This window comes from Mycteria americana, chromosome 1 (genome assembly GCF_035582795.1).
Source record: "Mycteria americana isolate JAX WOST 10 ecotype Jacksonville Zoo and Gardens chromosome 1, USCA_MyAme_1.0, whole genome shotgun sequence".
Lineage (NCBI taxonomy): Eukaryota > Metazoa > Chordata > Aves > Ciconiiformes > Ciconiidae > Mycteria > Mycteria americana.
Genome location: NC_134365.1, coordinates 21356169 through 21373317, shown reverse-complemented (window position 1 = coordinate 21373317; position 17149 = coordinate 21356169). Strand labels below are relative to the sequence as shown.

The window sequence follows — 17149 nt, the reverse complement described above, 5'->3', positions numbered from 1 at the left end:
CATCTCTCCTGAGAAAGAAGATAGTGATTTGAACCTTTTCAGGTGATCTCCAACTTCCTGAATTACCTAAATAATCAAGTTATTCTGCAAAACAGAGTTCTTCTACCCTATTTATGAATGGATGGTATTATACTTTGCAGAGAACTCAGTGTCTATGGTAGACATGCTGAGAATTCACACCAAAGAATAAATTCAATATTATGACCCAATGCTCAGATGAAAACATTTCAGCACATACTTTGACTCCTAAGTTTAGACACTGCAGGAGGATTGTGGTATACATGCTGCATACTTGAGCCTGCTTTCCTGGCCTTGTTTAGAGCTTTAATTGAAACATGCAGGTCTGTAGGTCTTCTTGTTCCTGGACCTTCTGCAGAATCCACCTATAACATACTAGAGAACTTGTCCTTTAAAGTGCCTAGATGGTACTGAACAGTGTATTTCCCACTGCAAAAAGTGCTTAGTCTTAGGTCAAGAAACCCCAAAGAAGTAACAAAACAAACTACCAAAAGGGATGCCATTTTAGTTTGATACCACACAGTATGAAGTTTACAAAATAATAGGCGTGAATCTAGAAGTTCAAGGTTCACCTTGGTATTTATGACAGAAGTACCTAACCAACACTTTGCTAAGAAACAAATCTTGTTTGTTGGATAGCTCAGATCACTTCTGAAGTACTTACCAACATACTAATATAGTTTGACATGAGACCTGTAATTCCAGGCAACTGTAAGTACAAAGTCTTGTACTACATAACCAGATCTCCTTACAATGTAATGAAAAATTTAATGGGAACAGCTCCCTTTTTTTAGCACTAAGCTGTTAACACATACAGTAGAAAGCATTCATACCCTGGACTGGTTTGGTTAACACAAAGCACTTGGCCTTAATTGCCAGTTTCTGCTGATCAGTTTAAATCCTGCTCCCCCACCCCCTTCATTCTGATTATGAGAGGCAAAACTCAAGACAACTAAGAGCCCAATCCCCACTCAAGGCGGGGGGGGTGGGGGGGAGGAAATTCAGTCAAAATAATTTTTAGTTCCAACCTCTAAAACAGAGCAGTAATTACAGTCTGAAGTAATAAAATGAAGATGCAGAATAAAACAAGAGGACTAACTCTTTAGAAACTCCGCACTGAGAGGGCATAATGAAGTATCCTAGTGATAAATATTTATCAAGTACATAACTGAGTCAATAGTCCTTCAGAGAAAGCTCTAAATATTTGAATTCACCCTTCTGGACCCCTGACTTATCAAGTTTATCCACAATAATTTAATGCAGAGCAATAGGTGCCAATAATTGGGAGGTGGGGGAGTGGGAGAATTGAGGAAAAAGATATTAGTGACTCATAATACTCAGGTACCACATCCATGTGTTTCCTAGGGAACAACACTCTGATGGTTCTACTGTGGTAATAGAAAGCTGAAAACATTATTCTCCAGAACTGAACAACGGTTTGGTTATATCAGAGTACTCTCATTACTTTTGCGGGTCAGGCTAGGAAGTTTCTCTTCTCTATCACCAGAGAAAAAACAAATTCTTGAAGTTTTTCTTTTTCATTATTTCATCCCAGAGTTGAGCTTAACTAGGACCAATTCAGTTAGGGCTTTTTGTCCAGAGCTGGGGGGGGGTGGCGGGGGGGTGGGGTGGTGCAGAAATGGAAAGCAAATGCTTCCACAGTCACAATGTAGTTAATAATCTCATCAGGTATCTCCCCAGAGTCCTAAGTAACTTGAAGGGAACTTAGAATAGCAAGTTCTTCCGCATAGGAGGAAGCATTATTTTAGGCTTGAAACATTAATAGCAGAGTTTGTACTGGAGAGACAATTCTGTTGAGTAAGAGTTGATGGTAGTTTCTAAACAGAACTGACATTTCACATTACTATTAACAAGGACCATTTGGACGATCATCCGGAACACCTGGTAGTTAAGTGTCAATGACTGAGCAACAAAGACAAGCTACACTCCTGTAAGGTCTTTAAGGCCTAATACTACCATAACTGGCTACACCTGTACTAAAAAACCCTAAAGATCCTTGAGTTCTATTTCCTGTGTTCCCCAAACTGCCTACTTTTTCCTCCTTTTAATTTAGCACTTATTTAATACAACACCTACCCTACAACTTGAAAGATATGTGGCATATGGGCCTATCTCTGGCAATTACAGCTGAGAAAGCACTAAAGTTTTCATTCTCAGACTGGCAAATTAAGAAACATCTAGATATAATAGCTGAAGGAAAATACCTTAAAGAAAACCATTACAGATACTTTAATACCGTTGGGTATTTAAACTACTGCACACAAGATCAGCTTAGACAGCTTTTAACATAAGAATCCAGAATCCTTTTTTGTACAATATTCACATAAATATCTAATGCACATACAAATCCTACATGCACTGTTCACAAACTGAACTGTGACTTAGTCTGAACAAAGAAGTCTTCAGAAGTATACAAAAGGTATTTGGCCTTCACTGCTCAACAGGTCAATCCTATTCATACCCTTTTTATTTCCACTTACCTCAGGGTACTGTTTATAACTTCTTCATAGCCCAGCCTAAGCTATGCTCTTTTTAGCTGTATTCTGTAATCTCTCTTTATGCTCCCTGTATCCACCACCATAATGTATTCCAAATTTTACTCACTTCCATCAGAGCTTTAAATACTGTACCTAGATGGTCCTTAGCTTATTTACAGCTGTGATGGTCCTGCAGAATATACCAATTTTAGCTCTTATACTTGCCTTTAAGCTTAGGGATAACATGTAGGAAGTTATGTCTATGCTATGCTTATTAGCCTTCCCTCTGAAATGGCACAAGAGACAAGAAGATAAATTGATTATAGTATGCCTGCTCTGAAAAAGACAGGAAGCTATTACCTGCAGCAGTAGACTGTAGTGCAAGTCACATATTCATCAATTCTAGAGAGTACTCCTTTAACAACTGTGAGCCACTGAGTGCAGGTGTTAGCCAAACTTACTTTTCATCACTGTATAAACTAGTTTACATACTTAATGCAAGTATCTAGAAGAAAGACTTGTCTACCTACCTGTGGAAAGTTGTTTAAGTTTGTTTAAATTAAGAAGAACATAATTCTTCCTTTAGAGGAAAGTGTGTGTGGGGGGGGTTTTGTTGGGTTTGTTCCCCATCCCCCCCACCCCCCCATTCCAGCACAACTGAGCACTGGAATTCAGTGCTGCACTGAAATACAGTGCTTACAAGGTTCAGGGTTTTTGGTTTTGTGGGGGTTGTTTGCTCATTTCTGTTTTCTTTTTTTCTTTTTTTTTTCCCCCCACTGCCTAAATGAAAAATAGACATGACAACACAGCAAGTTATTAACATCTTAAAAATTTGTAAGGCACATTCCAACAAAATAAAATTTTATTGAATGCAGTATTAGGCATTCTATTTTGTTTAAGGGAACAGTGCTTCCCCCCCCAAAGAGATTCCCTTTGACAATTTCTAAAAGCTGTATTTCAGTTACAGAAATATTTCTCATGTCAAGAAACACCAAACTTAAGTCTAAATTTTTCTTGAATTACCAAGTGCAACTAAGTCCTTCCAAATGATGATAATTTTCAGTAGGCACTAGAATGAGAAACCTGCAAACTGTTTACAATTGCTGGGTACAATGTTAATTCAAGTTTTATACTAACCCATCTAGAGTGTTGTTCTTGAAGAATTATATAAAAAGTGGCATTTAAGAATAAAGAAGTGCAGCTTAAAGAGCAATTTATCACCATTTAAAAAAAAAAATCTTAATGGCAACCTGCATATTTAATACCATTTCCACAGTATGTCAGCTAGCAGAGGCTTAGTCCAATAATTTAAAACTTTAGATAGGAAAGTCTTTTGGTTCTGAATGCAGATCATAAGTCATCATGTCCAGTAGGTGAAGGCTCAGTTGTTTCACTCTCTACTTCCTCTCCTGTGAAATTAAGTATCAGAATTAGAATACAAATGTATTATTAATTATACCATATAGGTTTTGACATTAGGAATTTTTTAAAGAGAAACCCAAATCAACATATTTATCAAGACCAGAGAAGCAATAAAGCCACATAGAAGAGCTACTTGCACCACCCTCCTAATCGAAGCGTTAGGAAAAAAAATCTATTTTTTTTTTCTTTTTTTCTAGATGTAAACAAAACATTTCAAATAAACTGGTATGATATTGTTAGTGGAAGAAAAAAGCAGCACAGCTATTTCTATTCTAAGCTTTTGTTTTCAGCTCTTCATTGTGAACTTTCTCCTTTCCACATGACCTGTCAGAAGAAATTCTGGTATTTGAAAACAAAAAGCAAGTATTACTCAGAATGATTTTCTATAGTGCAAACTGCTCAGTTCAGATGTTAAAACAGCCTTTAAAAAAAGCAGAGCAATTTTATTATATTGGTAGAAGCATTAATCTAAGAACAAAGCTAAGCCAATTTGTCAACATTTCATTTTGCTTTTATTCTCATAAAATGTCAGGCCACATTAAAAAACATAGTAAGTGATATCCTGAGTATCTGCACAGGAAAAGTGCATAACTGATTTTAAAGGACTAATAACAGTGAGTACTGAGCGTAGAAGGTCTGAACTCAATGGTCTTGAGTAGCAATACTACATAGATCTTTATAACTTATTGGTACAAGATGAAAAAGCAGTCGGGGACACACACACACAAAAAAAAAAAAAACCCAAGCAAGCTAAGTAGTAGAAAGAAAATAAAGGTAAGAAATTGAGTGTCTCTCATCTATTCTTCTACAACCTTTATTGCAAAATAATCCTGTCTTTCACTCTGGAGTTGTAAAAAAGCCTAGGCAGAGTAATGAAACACTAATGGAACATAATTCTGTCCATAATGTGTCATACATCCTAGAGCAAATTACACTTGAATTTCTTGACTGAAGGTACAGTTTAAGTCAAGCTAAACAGTTCCCTACTACTGAAAGATGGATGTCTTCTCCACATGCACCTGTGCACCAGCTCTGGCACTTTTGTGATCACAAAATAAACAAATTCAGCTCGCTCATCCAGCAAAAAGAATTCTGCTTAATTTTCTGACATTTCAGTGAGTTGAAGCAGCTTGCATGCAATCAGATAAACCTTTAGTCATTATATTTAATGATAAAGGAAATAAAGCAGGGAGGAGGAAGACCTCCTTTTTATGATAGCAGTAATTTGTTAGTTCACACAACCTTGAGTTAAGCAAAAAAAATACTAACACAAGAACAGAACATTTTAAAAAATCCACTGTCTTTAAGCAAGAAAACATGCATGCCAGAATGTGGCCTACACCACAGACTACTTGACACAGACCACAGCTGTAGGAAGATGAGAAACTATACAGAAGAGTTTACAAGCGACTAGTCCCTTAGACAGAAATACACCTCCAAGTTGTTGATATAGCATGTTTTTAAAAAATCTGTCATTGAAGAGCCACTTGCCTGTTTTTACAGTTTGAACACATGTTCCGTCCTTATCTTCAAACCCTTCTGAACATACACACTTGTAACTACCTGAAGTATTAACACAGTCTTGATTCTCTTTCACGCAGACCTTTTCAGGAAGGTTACATTCATCTATATCTAGAGATAGGATAGGGAAAGAAAGAGTCCACTGCTGTTATTTTATTATAAAACTTACTTGTGCTCAGTCATATAAACAAAATTCTATTCAAATATAAAAAAGACTGAGGAGCAGAATGCTGCTGCAACAGATTTAGCTTCTGTTAAAATAATCTGTTATGGTTCTTCATGATTTAGACTGTGTTTCAAGTTTATTCAGATAGTACTTTTTTTTTATGTTTTGCAGGCCCCTATGTGGGGAAGTGAATTAAGCAATGGCACTCGTCTTAACCTGCTGAAGATTTCCCACAGTCATTTTCTATTGATGCCATCAAAGTACAACTAAAGGGAAGTGAGCCTGTAAATACTACATCACCATAGTTAACAGCTACTTAAGATCGTGTGTACCTTCTGCTCTTCCCCACAGAGAAACACTTAATTTCACTCTTTTTACTATCATTTCACATGTTATAATTCACTATGAATTAATATAATTTGAACTTGGACATTAATGGATTAACAGAAAGGCAACAGAATCCACATTGCGTTCCTGCCTTTCTGTTACAAAATGAATACAGGTGCACACTTCTAATGAAGTGGTAGGTAACTGACAAGAGACTCACGTATTTGTTTCCTGAACCCGCTATAAAATACCTTGTTCCTTTTGTAGGACTGTTTCATCTTTAAGCCTTGTCATGCATATTAGCTCAATAATATAAAGGAAGTTAAAGGAAGTCTTTGCTGCTAATACCAGAATGACTAGGTTCCTTTTGATAGGCTTGAAAACTGAAGTAGACAAACGCGAACGTACTTAACAGCCCCTCAGCGTGGCTAACCAAGAGTGAGCTAACTGGTGTTCAACTATGTACTGCTAAATCCACCAACCTGTACACTTTTGATCTTCCTCCATGTATCCAGATGCGCAGGTCTTACACTTGTCAGGACCTTCCCCTGTGCAACCTATGCAGCTGGCATCACATGCTAAAGATACATTAATTTTTATGCTTAAAATATTTTATCTGAGGTTTAAAGTACCACCCTTAAAGTCCGTCAGCTTACCCACACAAGAAATCATAGAATCATAGAATGGTTTGGGTTGGAAGGGACCTTAAAGATCATCTAGTTCCAACCCCCCTGCCATAGGCAGGGACACCTTCTACTAGATCAGGTTGCTCAAAGCCCAATCCAACCTGGCCTTGAACACTTCCAGGGATGGGGCATCCATAACTTCTCTGGGCAACCTGTTCCAGTGTCTCACCACTCTCACAGCAAAGAATTTCTTCCTAATATCTAATCTATATCTACCCCGTTATCCATTGTCCTATCACTATACTCGCTGATAAAGGGTCCCTCCCCATCTCTCCTGTAGGCCCCCTTTAAGTACTGGAAGGTTGCTATAAGGTCTCCCCAGAACCTTCTCTTCTCTAGGCTAAGCAACCCCAGCTCTCTCAGCCTGTCCTCATAGGGGAGGTGCTCCAGCCCCCTGATCATCTTTGTGGTCCTCCTCTGGACTCACTCAAGCAGGTCCATGCAAGTCCATGACCTCGAGCAGGTCCATCAGGTCCCACTCGAGCAGGTCCTTTCTTATGCTGGGGGGCCCACAGCTGAACACAGTACCCCAGGTGGGGTCTCACAAGACCAGAATAGAAATAACCAGAAATCTCTTGCTTTCCTCATACGATAGGTCTAAAGCCTCATCCTCCCCATGCCCAGTCAAGACCGGACCACATTGTACTAAATGCCTGGTATCACACCCTTTCTAGTATTACCTCTAGCATTATATTAGGATTCTAGATGATAAAGTACAACAGCAGATTAAAAAGAAACCTTTGCATGAGAAAGAGCCATCTGTGTTCAAACAATACTGGTGATCTTTGCAAGGAGAAGCAGCACACTCATCTAAATCTGAAAGATAAAAAGTGGCAAGTTACCTAAAATAGTATTCATGATTAAATAGTCAGCTTAATACTTGAATGCTATGCTTTGAGATCTTGTAAGAACTGGCCCACAGAAGCTATAACTTAAACTGACTGCATTGAGAGTAATTGGTACAATGAGTTCAGGATCAGATATGCAACATGTTAGACATAAAAGTAACGTGGTAACATATACTGCTTTGTTCAGCTTAAACTTACATTAACAAAACAAAACTGATCCTCAGAAGATGTTTTGTGATGACAATAACAGATGTATCAGAAATTCAAGAGCTCAAATTAAATAAAACTTCCAAAATACCTGCCATCCTTGTCATTTTCAAGTCAGTGTTTTGCATGCATTTATGCTTTTTGTGCAAATAGCATAACAAATAAGCAGACAGACTACTCTTCTGGAATACTGTTGATTTCTCTACTGCTACATTACCAAGCTATGGAACTTTTTAAAGTATTAAAAAAATTACACAAATGCACGTACATACACGGCTTAGTTTTCTAGACAAGGCAAATTGGAGAAAGCCAAGTTATGGTCAGGACCAGTCAAGCTGAAAACCAGTTCTACCTGGGAAGTTAAAATGTGCTAGTCTTGTGGTTTCAAGGAAAGGGCACAACAGTACCCACAACTAAAAAAATTCGGACAGAGAAAGGCTATTTCAGTCCCCTTGCTGTCTACCTTATCCTGTTGCTGCAGACATCATTCCCACTGATTACTCAATGAATTTATACTTGATCTGTTGCAATGATTATTTGGAAAAAAACAGCTGTACAGAAGACAATACTGGAGCATCTTAAAAACGCTCTTGGAGCGTTCAGCAGTTGCCTAAGCAGGTATCGCAGGAGCTGTAATTCAAATCCTAGTTCTCATTAGCACTTTTAAAAAGAAGCAGTGTTCACATAATTTCTAAGATACTGTTTCCAGACATTATGTTAAGGGTCTTTAACTGGTCAAATTCAACCAGTTAAACAGAATGTGTTACTCTCCCCCCTAGTGCATTCCTGCATTGGGAGTATTTTTAGTATTTGGGTTTTTCCTCAAGTGTTTTATACATAAACCAAGAGAAATGCTAAGCTAGAAATAGGCAAGAGATTAATGGAAGCACCAAGCTTGATGTCTCCTGGTATTTCTCTCCAATAACAGGAAAAGTTAGTATGCCTGGCTTTTAGTGAAATGTTTCAACTTTATTAGGGTTGAGCATTTATAAACATACAGTAATGTGAAGACAAGTGTGCAATTACTACGAAATATGTAGATAAGCTGGCAGGAATCTTCCAGTAGTTGACAAAATAGTTTAAATCAAGAGCAGGGCACTGTTTAGCATTCAAATAAACACAAAAAACATTCCTTAAAAGGAACACCTCGCTGCTGCTATCTGCTGCTAAACTAAAAAGATGCACAGTGAACAGTTTGATAAAGACAACTATAATCACCAGGCGATCAGTGGGGAGGAAATACTGCTTTCCTGCAATGTGAAACAAGTTAGGAAGAGAGAGACTACAAACTATAGAAACCTAAACTGACAAAACACTTCCATAAAATACAATGAAACACAATGTGATGTCATCTAATCTCACTAGCCAACGTTGCTACAAAACCTGTTTGAAGTCTACCAAGTGTTACTCACCCACACAAGCTGCTTCTTCATTTTTAATCCAGCCTTCTTTACAGTCTTGGCAGTCCTTGTTACTTGAACCAGTACAAGTTTTACAGGCAGCGTGGCAGGCTGAGATCAGAGAAAACTACAATCTGAGCTTTGTTGAGAGATTCCAAGACAAGTTTGGGCACACAAATTCTCCTCGATGAAACCCTTATTTAGGATTCACTGGAAGCTATCATATTTTAGTAGCTTGACCCTCCCATTCACAAGATTAAATCTTGACTTTATGGAGATATCATTTACAAAAATGCAGCTCTATCCTACCAGAAAAACCCCAAACAAATAAACAAAAAAAAACCAAACAAAAAAAACCAGGAAGCCAAACTTGGCAATTACAGTCATCTGCACCACTTACACAGTGCCATAAAATTCTAGTGACTAGAAGCGGCAGGTCCAATTTCCAAAATATATGGGAAGAGGAGATCAAAAAGGTAAACTTTGCTCAGCTGCTCAGGGTTGGGACAACAGTTTAAACACTAGACTCAGCACTCCCACCTAACGAATCCTCAGACTACAACATTTGCAACTAGCTATGAGAATAATGTGTGAAGTGATACTAGTCTGAAGAACTTCACAGGGAAACATATTAGAAATCAAGTTGTATATACATATTATATATTTTTATATATATTACATGCATATATAACATGCAATATATAACATATGCATGTTATATATTGTAATATAAAACAATTCTTACAGAATAATTACTACACAGCCACATAAAAAACCAACATAGATCATGTTGAAAAGCAACCTTATTAGACCCCACGGTCAATATTTAATTGCTGCAGAATCTCATTCAAAATGTAAAAACAGAAGAAAATCTGACCGACTGAAAAAGTTTATTCCTACGACCTGACTTTGTTTCAAAATTAAGGTTAGACGTATTTAACTGGAATCTATGTAGTGTACAGTATAGTTGTATGTAGTGCATAGTACAGTTGTTTCCATGCTCATTTACTCCAGTTAAGCTTATCTGAGACATGAGGAAAACCTAGCTTTCAAAGTAGTCTACTATGCAGCAATTGAAATTTGCTCAAGATTTTTGTACAGTACTTGGGGGCTGGGGGGGCAAAGCTTGCTCTTCCTTCCTACCTCCCTCATGACATAGATGAATTCTGCTTCCTAATTTAAAGCAGAAAAAAAAAAAAAAAAATCAAGGGCAGCCTGGAAGGATGACTTAGCAAAACCTTAGAATTCCACCAAACTGACTGACATGTCATTTATGGTTAAAGCTGAGTGACTGAACTGTAACTATTTTTTGTTTTTACATTTGTCAGTTTAAATTGTTTCTAGTTTTTTTTACAAAAACTGAAGAGGAAGACAAAGATCTAAGCATGTGTCAAAGACTTCGTTACCTGTACAAACAGAATGCGTCTCATTTCTCAAGGTACTGAAGTAACCATTAGAACAGTCCAAACAAAAATCTCCCGTGTACTCCTTGTTACAGCTACATGAGCCGTCTCCACCTCGGGTACCGTCACCATCACAGTGGCCATTTCCATGGCAAGGTCTTTCTGATCCACCATGACAAGCTAAAAAGGATCAAAAATACTTTTAAATCAGATGTTAAAGAAAATAACTTCCTATTCTCAGCCACAAGCACCTGAAGTCCCTCCCTCTTCATAGACAGTAAAATGTAAAAAAAAAACAACAACCCCCAAAAAAACCCCCAAAAAAGTCACACTAAACCAGGATATAATTTCCAAAATCTTTTTTCCCTTGAGAGCAACCAAAAGGCTTGCAACGAGGAATGCTCAGTAATATATTCAAGTATAAGAGGAACTCAAAACAATGCCCAGGAAAGTTCAGTTATAAATTTAATTTTGGGTAAAGACCATGGCTTAGAATTTTATCTATCTTCCTAGCTTCCTGGCTAAAGTTGGTATCTTTATTTATTCTGGATTTCTAAAAATGCTCATACTGCAGTTGGAAAAACCTACTAGCAATCATTCAGATCAATATTGGGAATTCGCAGTTAATTTTTAACAATGTAAGAGGCCAAAGCTGATCTCTAACAAGGTGCAAGGTTTTAGAGATTTATAAATTATAGACATTCCAGGGGCTGAAATACCTCTTTTACCACTTTTGCATCAAAGACCTTACGTTCATCCAATTGCCTCCCACCTACTTTTATCCAATTCCTCCCATTGCCTTTTTAACTAATCCTCAGTTGTGAATGTCTTCATTTAATCCCCAACAGTCTTTTGGCTCGTTTACTCTTGAAACTGGTCAAGGACTGCTGTCTACATAGCTTCTGAAAGGCCACCTAAACAACAGACTTGATGTCACAGAGAGCCTTTAAGCATGGGTCAGGTGTGGATGCAAGCATCAGATCAGATGGGTTCTGCACATGTAAGTACCCATGACAGTTTGTACATTACTTCATGCCCGGAAGACTTTCCTTCAGGCAGAATGCTCGCAAGGCAGCCACCTAACTATTAGGCAGCAGGCAGGTACATACTACACAGCAGCTGGTGTCTCATGCAAAACATCATACTTCATGTATTTGTCTATGTATGTTATGAAAGACTGAAACAGACAGGTAAAAAGAACATATCTGCTACTGTATTTTTCAAAAGAAAAATTACCAAGGCAATCTGGTCCATAAGTTCCAGCAGGGCAGCAAACTTCTATTGTTTCTATGCAAAACCACTTAAACAAATCAGGATACTTCTTCTTTCTGTATATGAAAGACATTAATTTATCAATAAGAACGAAGATTTTTTAAAAGCCAACTCACACAACTGAGCCTGCACAACGCAGTAGAGAAATCTATTGCATGTGACAGATTAGAAACCTATTTTTTCTGTTCTGAAGATGATCTTATTTCAGGAACCAATTTCTAGAAGTCCTCCAACATGAGATGAATTTACCTTTTCAGCTACAATACTATTAACAGACTCTACTCACATTTTATAGATTATATTTATGAAAAATGTAAAATAAGAGCAACCAATAAAATCAATTCATCTTGATACATACACACACCCCCTTTTTTTTTTTAACACCTTATTTTTAGGGAAGGTTTATATATAGTTTAGACGGTCTTATTTATGTCTTCCTCTTAAAGGTAACTGCTGTGTCTTTATCTCAATTATGCAGAAGATAACCCAGGACAGATACTAACATTTGCTCAAATTATTGCTAACCTGATGATAGTATGCCCGTTAGAATTTCTCCTCTTTTTTAGCATGAATCAACTATTATCTTAGAAGGATTTTTTTTAATATTAGACAGTTAGTTATGTGCCACTCTAGCACTAGCATATAGTCCCAATTAACAATGAAATTGCTAGGTATTTTTGCAAGCAAGCATGAGGACTGCTACAGTTCTGAATGATGATTCACAAATCTCAGCATCACGCTGATGTTGAAGTCTCAAAAACTTTCGTAAAGGAAAAGCTAGATATTCTACAGCCTGACAGAAGTCTTCAGTAACTCCTGAGGCATGTACAACTTCTTTTTCTAAACTATTACGTCTGACCATATTGACTCCAAGGCTCAGGCCCTGAAAAGTAAGTTTACTGAGTACCATGTGTAATGTAACAACTTGTGAACAAAGATCTAAGGTATTCACAGACAAAGAAACTGTCTGTGGAAACTACAGAGAAACTGAATGACATTTGGATATCACAGGTTAAAGGACAGAAGGCAAAGTTAATCAATTGCACTCAAAACGTTTATTAAATACAGAAACTTTCCAAAAGCCAGTGTATTTTATGAATGGTTTCGTTTATTTTAGGAAGTCTACTTTACCAAATTCTCTAGTTTAAGACCCATTTCTTTCAGTTCTGCAAATTTAAGACAAATTTAAAACTCTGGGTTGCATAGCTCACCTTTCTGGAAGGCACGTCCTATGAGGGGCGGCTAAGGACTTTGGGCTTGTCTAGTTTGGAGAAAAGGAGGCTGAGGGGCAACCTCATTGCTCTTTACAGCTTCCCGAGGAGGGGAAGTGGGGAGGGAGGTGCTGGTCTCCTCTCCCTGGGATCCAGTGATAGGACGCGTGGGAATGGTTCAAAGCTGTGCCAGGGAAGGTTTAGACTGGACGTCAGGAAGCATTTCTTTACTGAGGGGGTGGTCAAATGCTGGAACAGGCTTCCTGGAGAAGTGGTTGATACCCCAAGCCTGTCAGTGTTTAAGAGGCATTTGGACAATGCCCTTAATAACATGCTTTAACTTTTGGTTAGCCCTGAATTGGTCAGGCAGTTGGACTAGATGATCATTATAGGTCCCTTCCAACTGAAATAGTCTATTCTATGCTATGCTATTCTACTCCCTTCAATTGGCACATTAATGTATACACAATCCTGTATAGTTAGGTAAAAAGATAATGCAATAAAGTGGTCATTAAGAGCAAAGGGGGTTATCAAAAATTCTTATCCAGTTATGCAACGTTATAATGGCAGGTCACCCTGTTGAATTCTAGCTGATTGGGAGTGCTGACAGTCTAAAGTAGTAAAAAAAATACTTAGAAGAAACATGATTTGGAATTAAAAAAAAGATCTTAAGAGATTTAAATGCTACAATGCCATCCTTGCACTAACTATATTTTATAATGGTGTATGAAAAGCTTAGTTATAACAGAAACCACAGGCTAGCTTAGAAGATAGATAGAAAAGTCAGCTGCTACACTACCAACCTCAAGAAATTCAACTTCTAGGTTTATTAGTATCAACTATTTTTTTTGATTGCCAGGAGAACAAAATAATGTTTCAGGGAAAAAAAAGCAAACAAACAAAAGACACACAAGAACCAAAGAGTCCCTTGAAGTTTTACGACAAAAGAAAACAAAAAAAGTAATAAACCTCAAAGTCTTACAATGTTAGTTTGCCTCAACACCTCACTGGTAACTGAGTATACAGTATATGAGAAGCCAGACTAGATGTTTTGGTGCAACACTTCTGGAATTGAAAATAAAGAAGAACATGGCACAGCAGCACATGCTATTAAAAGTCAGCCTGAACCCAGCTGTACCCAATCGTAACTCTTGAAGGATAATTAAGAATTACCCATACTGCTATTGTTCAGGCACAAGATTTAGCATTAATAGTTCATCCTCTTAGATAACTCATCCATACAAAGTTCTCCACAAAAAAATTTGATACTTACAGTTTGAACCACCATTTCTCTATATGTTCTTCATGCTCTTCTACCATGTTGTTACATTCAAAGTTACTACTGTCGCACAAATTCTCTATGATCTCTACAAGACGAATTTCACTACAAACAGAGAAAATAAATCATACATTTAATTTAAACATTTGACACCACTCAAGATGTGACAGAGAAGCTAGACTTCAGTCTACAATACTTTATCAGTTTATTGTGTGTTCTGAAGTAGTTCCAAAACAAAGCAAATATCAGAATAAAGAACTAATGAATATTACTTCAACCAAAAAAATTAGAAGGATGATCACAAGAACTGCTTTGGCTTGCTCGCATTTATTGTGTCTGCAGATTGTAGATTTGATAGACTTTTAGCTTCCCAGCAAATTTTGAGTGCAGTATTTTTCTCCAAGGTTCAACAATAAATTTCATGTACTGTTAATATTTGATACAAGCCCACGAAGCTGACAGTAACTGAGGTTCAGGAATCCCACCCTTACATCTCGATGCTCCAACTAAGATTAAAAAGTGAGTTTGAAATTTGGAAGAAAGATACCAGACCACTTTGCTCAGTAATCAAACATATATGCAAAAGAGTACAGTAATCTGCACCTCTTCTAGTTTTCTGTTTGGCACTGAAATAGTGGCGACTCTAGGGAGGAGGTACTGCTTTCACTCTAAAACAAGTATTGCAGTACTCCACACCTTTTATCACTACCAATTAACTATTGACCATTATTTAAGTTTATTGTTTTAGGACTTTAATGGGTAAATAGAAAAAAACCTACTATGACCAATGATGGTATTAACTTTTATTGTTTTCAGAAACAAGACAAATAAAGGCATTGATAAGGGGTTTCAGCCTTTACTGTAATCTTTACAATGTAAAGTTACATTTTCATCAATACGAATTTAAGGCTCGGAAACGTGAAACTTTAGCTGCAATATTCAACATTTAAGTTTCAGACAAACACTGGCATGGTGAAGTTATGCACAGTGGACATGAGACGCAGCCGAATGAGAAGTACTGAGACAGCTTACCTGGACTCATACTTAGACAGCGTCTTCTCTTCCCAAGCAGTGTTTCCACCACCAAAGTTCTTTTTAGCTGTATCTGCTAATCCCTACAAATGCAAAGTACCAAAAGAATGTAATATACATAGGGATTGTTTCTAACACAAATTAAGGGCAATAGTAAATGCTTATATGAAAATTGTGAAAAGTGCCACGTAGAAACTTCAGTAAAGCTCTGAAGCTGCTGATCAAATTGCTAAGTGAAAGAAACAGCTAGTGACAACATGAAAACTGAGAAAGTGTAGGTTATAGCATAACATGACTCAAGTTTCGTAATGCAAACAAGGCCTTGTTACAGTCTTCATTTATGTCAAGAAACATATATGTATGGAACTTTATACCATTCTCCTTTAAGTTCTCAGGAACTTTATTAATCAGTTGAACAGGACCTCTACTTCATTCAGTTTTGACAGTACTTAGCCCAGCCTTCACCACGTTGTAACTTAAACACACAACCCTACAACAGGGTAATTCACCGTGATCAGCACAGCTTCCCCCAGTCACAGCCAATGCACAAATCACACCTTGCAAAAAATCGCCGTGGTTAAAGTGATCCACCAAGCCTGCAACAGTGAATATACGTACAAAGAGTATTAAGTATCTGTCACAAGCTGAAGCAGCCCCTTGCTGCCTACGTTGAGTTTACTGTGCCACAACGTAGAGCTGTTGCAAGTGGCAGCAGACACAAAATTTTAGAGGATGATGTTTTTGATCAGCGCTCCTCATGGAACCGGGCATGCCACAGCCAGCACAGCCAATCTTTTTGCACTGAAGGACCAAAACGGCTTTGATAGCAAAGCTCGAGGAGCTGTGTAACCTGCCGACCTAAGGACTACAACGGTTACCGAAGCCGGCACAAACTGCTGCCGTGTATCAGCTTAACTAGAGACCGACGCTGTCAGTAACGGGGCACCCGGCGGAAGCGCTCCCGGAGTCTGGCCGAGGGGCTTCAGGAGCTGCGGGGCGGAGAGCCGGGCAGCCCCGGGGGCCGCAGACCCGCACCGCGCCGGGCGCTGCTGCCGGCTTTCTGGCGGGCCCGGCACCCCTCCGCACCCGCCGTCGCTGACCGGCCCGGAGACCGGCGACTGCCCCTCGGAGCGGCAGGCGCGGAGCGGCCTGAGCCGCTGCCCCCGCGCCTCAGGCTGCCCGGCAGGACGCCGCGGCCGGCTCCTCGCCGGTGAGCCCCCGCCTGCCACCCCTGCCCCGCAACGAGGCCGCCCGCCGCCGCCGGCCTCCCCTCAGCCCCACGGCCCACCTGGTTGAACCTGTCTACGATGCCCCGGCAGGTGGAACACGCCAGGCGCCGCCGCTCGCCAGCGCCCAGGGCGGGCGGCAGCATCAACAGGGCAGCGCAGAGCGCCACGGCCAGCGGCGTCCGGCCCGGGCGAGACGCGGGGCCGGGCCCCATGGCGAGGGCGCGGGGAGCCCCGGGGAGACGGAGCGCGGCCGCCCCAGCCGCGGCACCGAGCCCGCCTCAGCGACGGCAGCGCCGGCCGCGCGCAGCGCACTCGCCCCGCCCCGACCCCCGTAGCAACCGGCCCGCGAGCTCCATTCAGATTTCCGCGTCAGCCTCACGCACGCTCCGGCCGCAGGCGCCCGTTGGTGGAGGCAGGGGAGCGGACGAACGTGGTCCAATCAGCGCCCGCCACGCTCCGGACCAATTGGAGCCCCTCGCGTACGCAGAGCGCTGAGCGGGGGGCGTGGTAGAGAGCTGTCCGAGGAAGTGATGCCCATCGGCCTCGCGCGCCGCCGCCATCATAAGAATGGGCAGGCACGCGCTCTGTAGGAGCTTCAGATCCATCCGCCATTTGTATTTGGCGGCCGCC

The 17149-nt window shown here is 39.8% G+C and overlaps 1 protein-coding gene across 1 annotated transcript; it reads right to left on the bottom strand.

Annotated features, from left to right (window-relative positions):
* Positions 1-3360: 3360 nt before the first annotated feature.
* Positions 3361-17072, bottom strand: CRELD2 (CRELD disulfide isomerase 2). The gene is made up of 10 exons (XM_075492505.1): positions 16579-17072; positions 15291-15373; positions 14253-14363; positions 11733-11824; positions 10500-10676; positions 9106-9204; positions 7377-7454; positions 6435-6530; positions 5430-5570; positions 3361-3925 (listed from the first exon to the last, which is right to left on the bottom strand). The coding sequence occupies exons 1-10, from the start codon at positions 16729-16731 to the stop codon at positions 3867-3869; spliced, it is 1089 nt and encodes a 362-aa protein (XP_075348620.1). The 5' UTR covers positions 16732-17072; the 3' UTR covers positions 3361-3866.
* Between the last annotated feature and the right edge of the window lie 77 nt (positions 17073-17149).

What these genes read in the sequence shown, in the direction of transcription:
- CRELD2 (XM_075492505.1), bottom strand. Translation starts at nt 16,731, where the DNA reads ATGGGGCCCGGCCCCGCGTCTCGCCCGGGCCGGACGCCGCTGGCCGTG. An exon ending in TGAAGAAGCAGCTTGTGTGG is followed by an intron (nt 7,455 to 9,105) that starts GTGAGTAACACT and finishes TTTATCTTTCAG; the next exon opens with ATTTAGATGAGTGTGCTGCT. An exon ending in TGTTCAAACTGTAAAAACAG is followed by an intron (nt 3,926 to 5,429) that starts GCAAGTGGCTCT and finishes TTAATTTCACAG; the next exon opens with GAGAGGAAGTAGAGAGTGAA.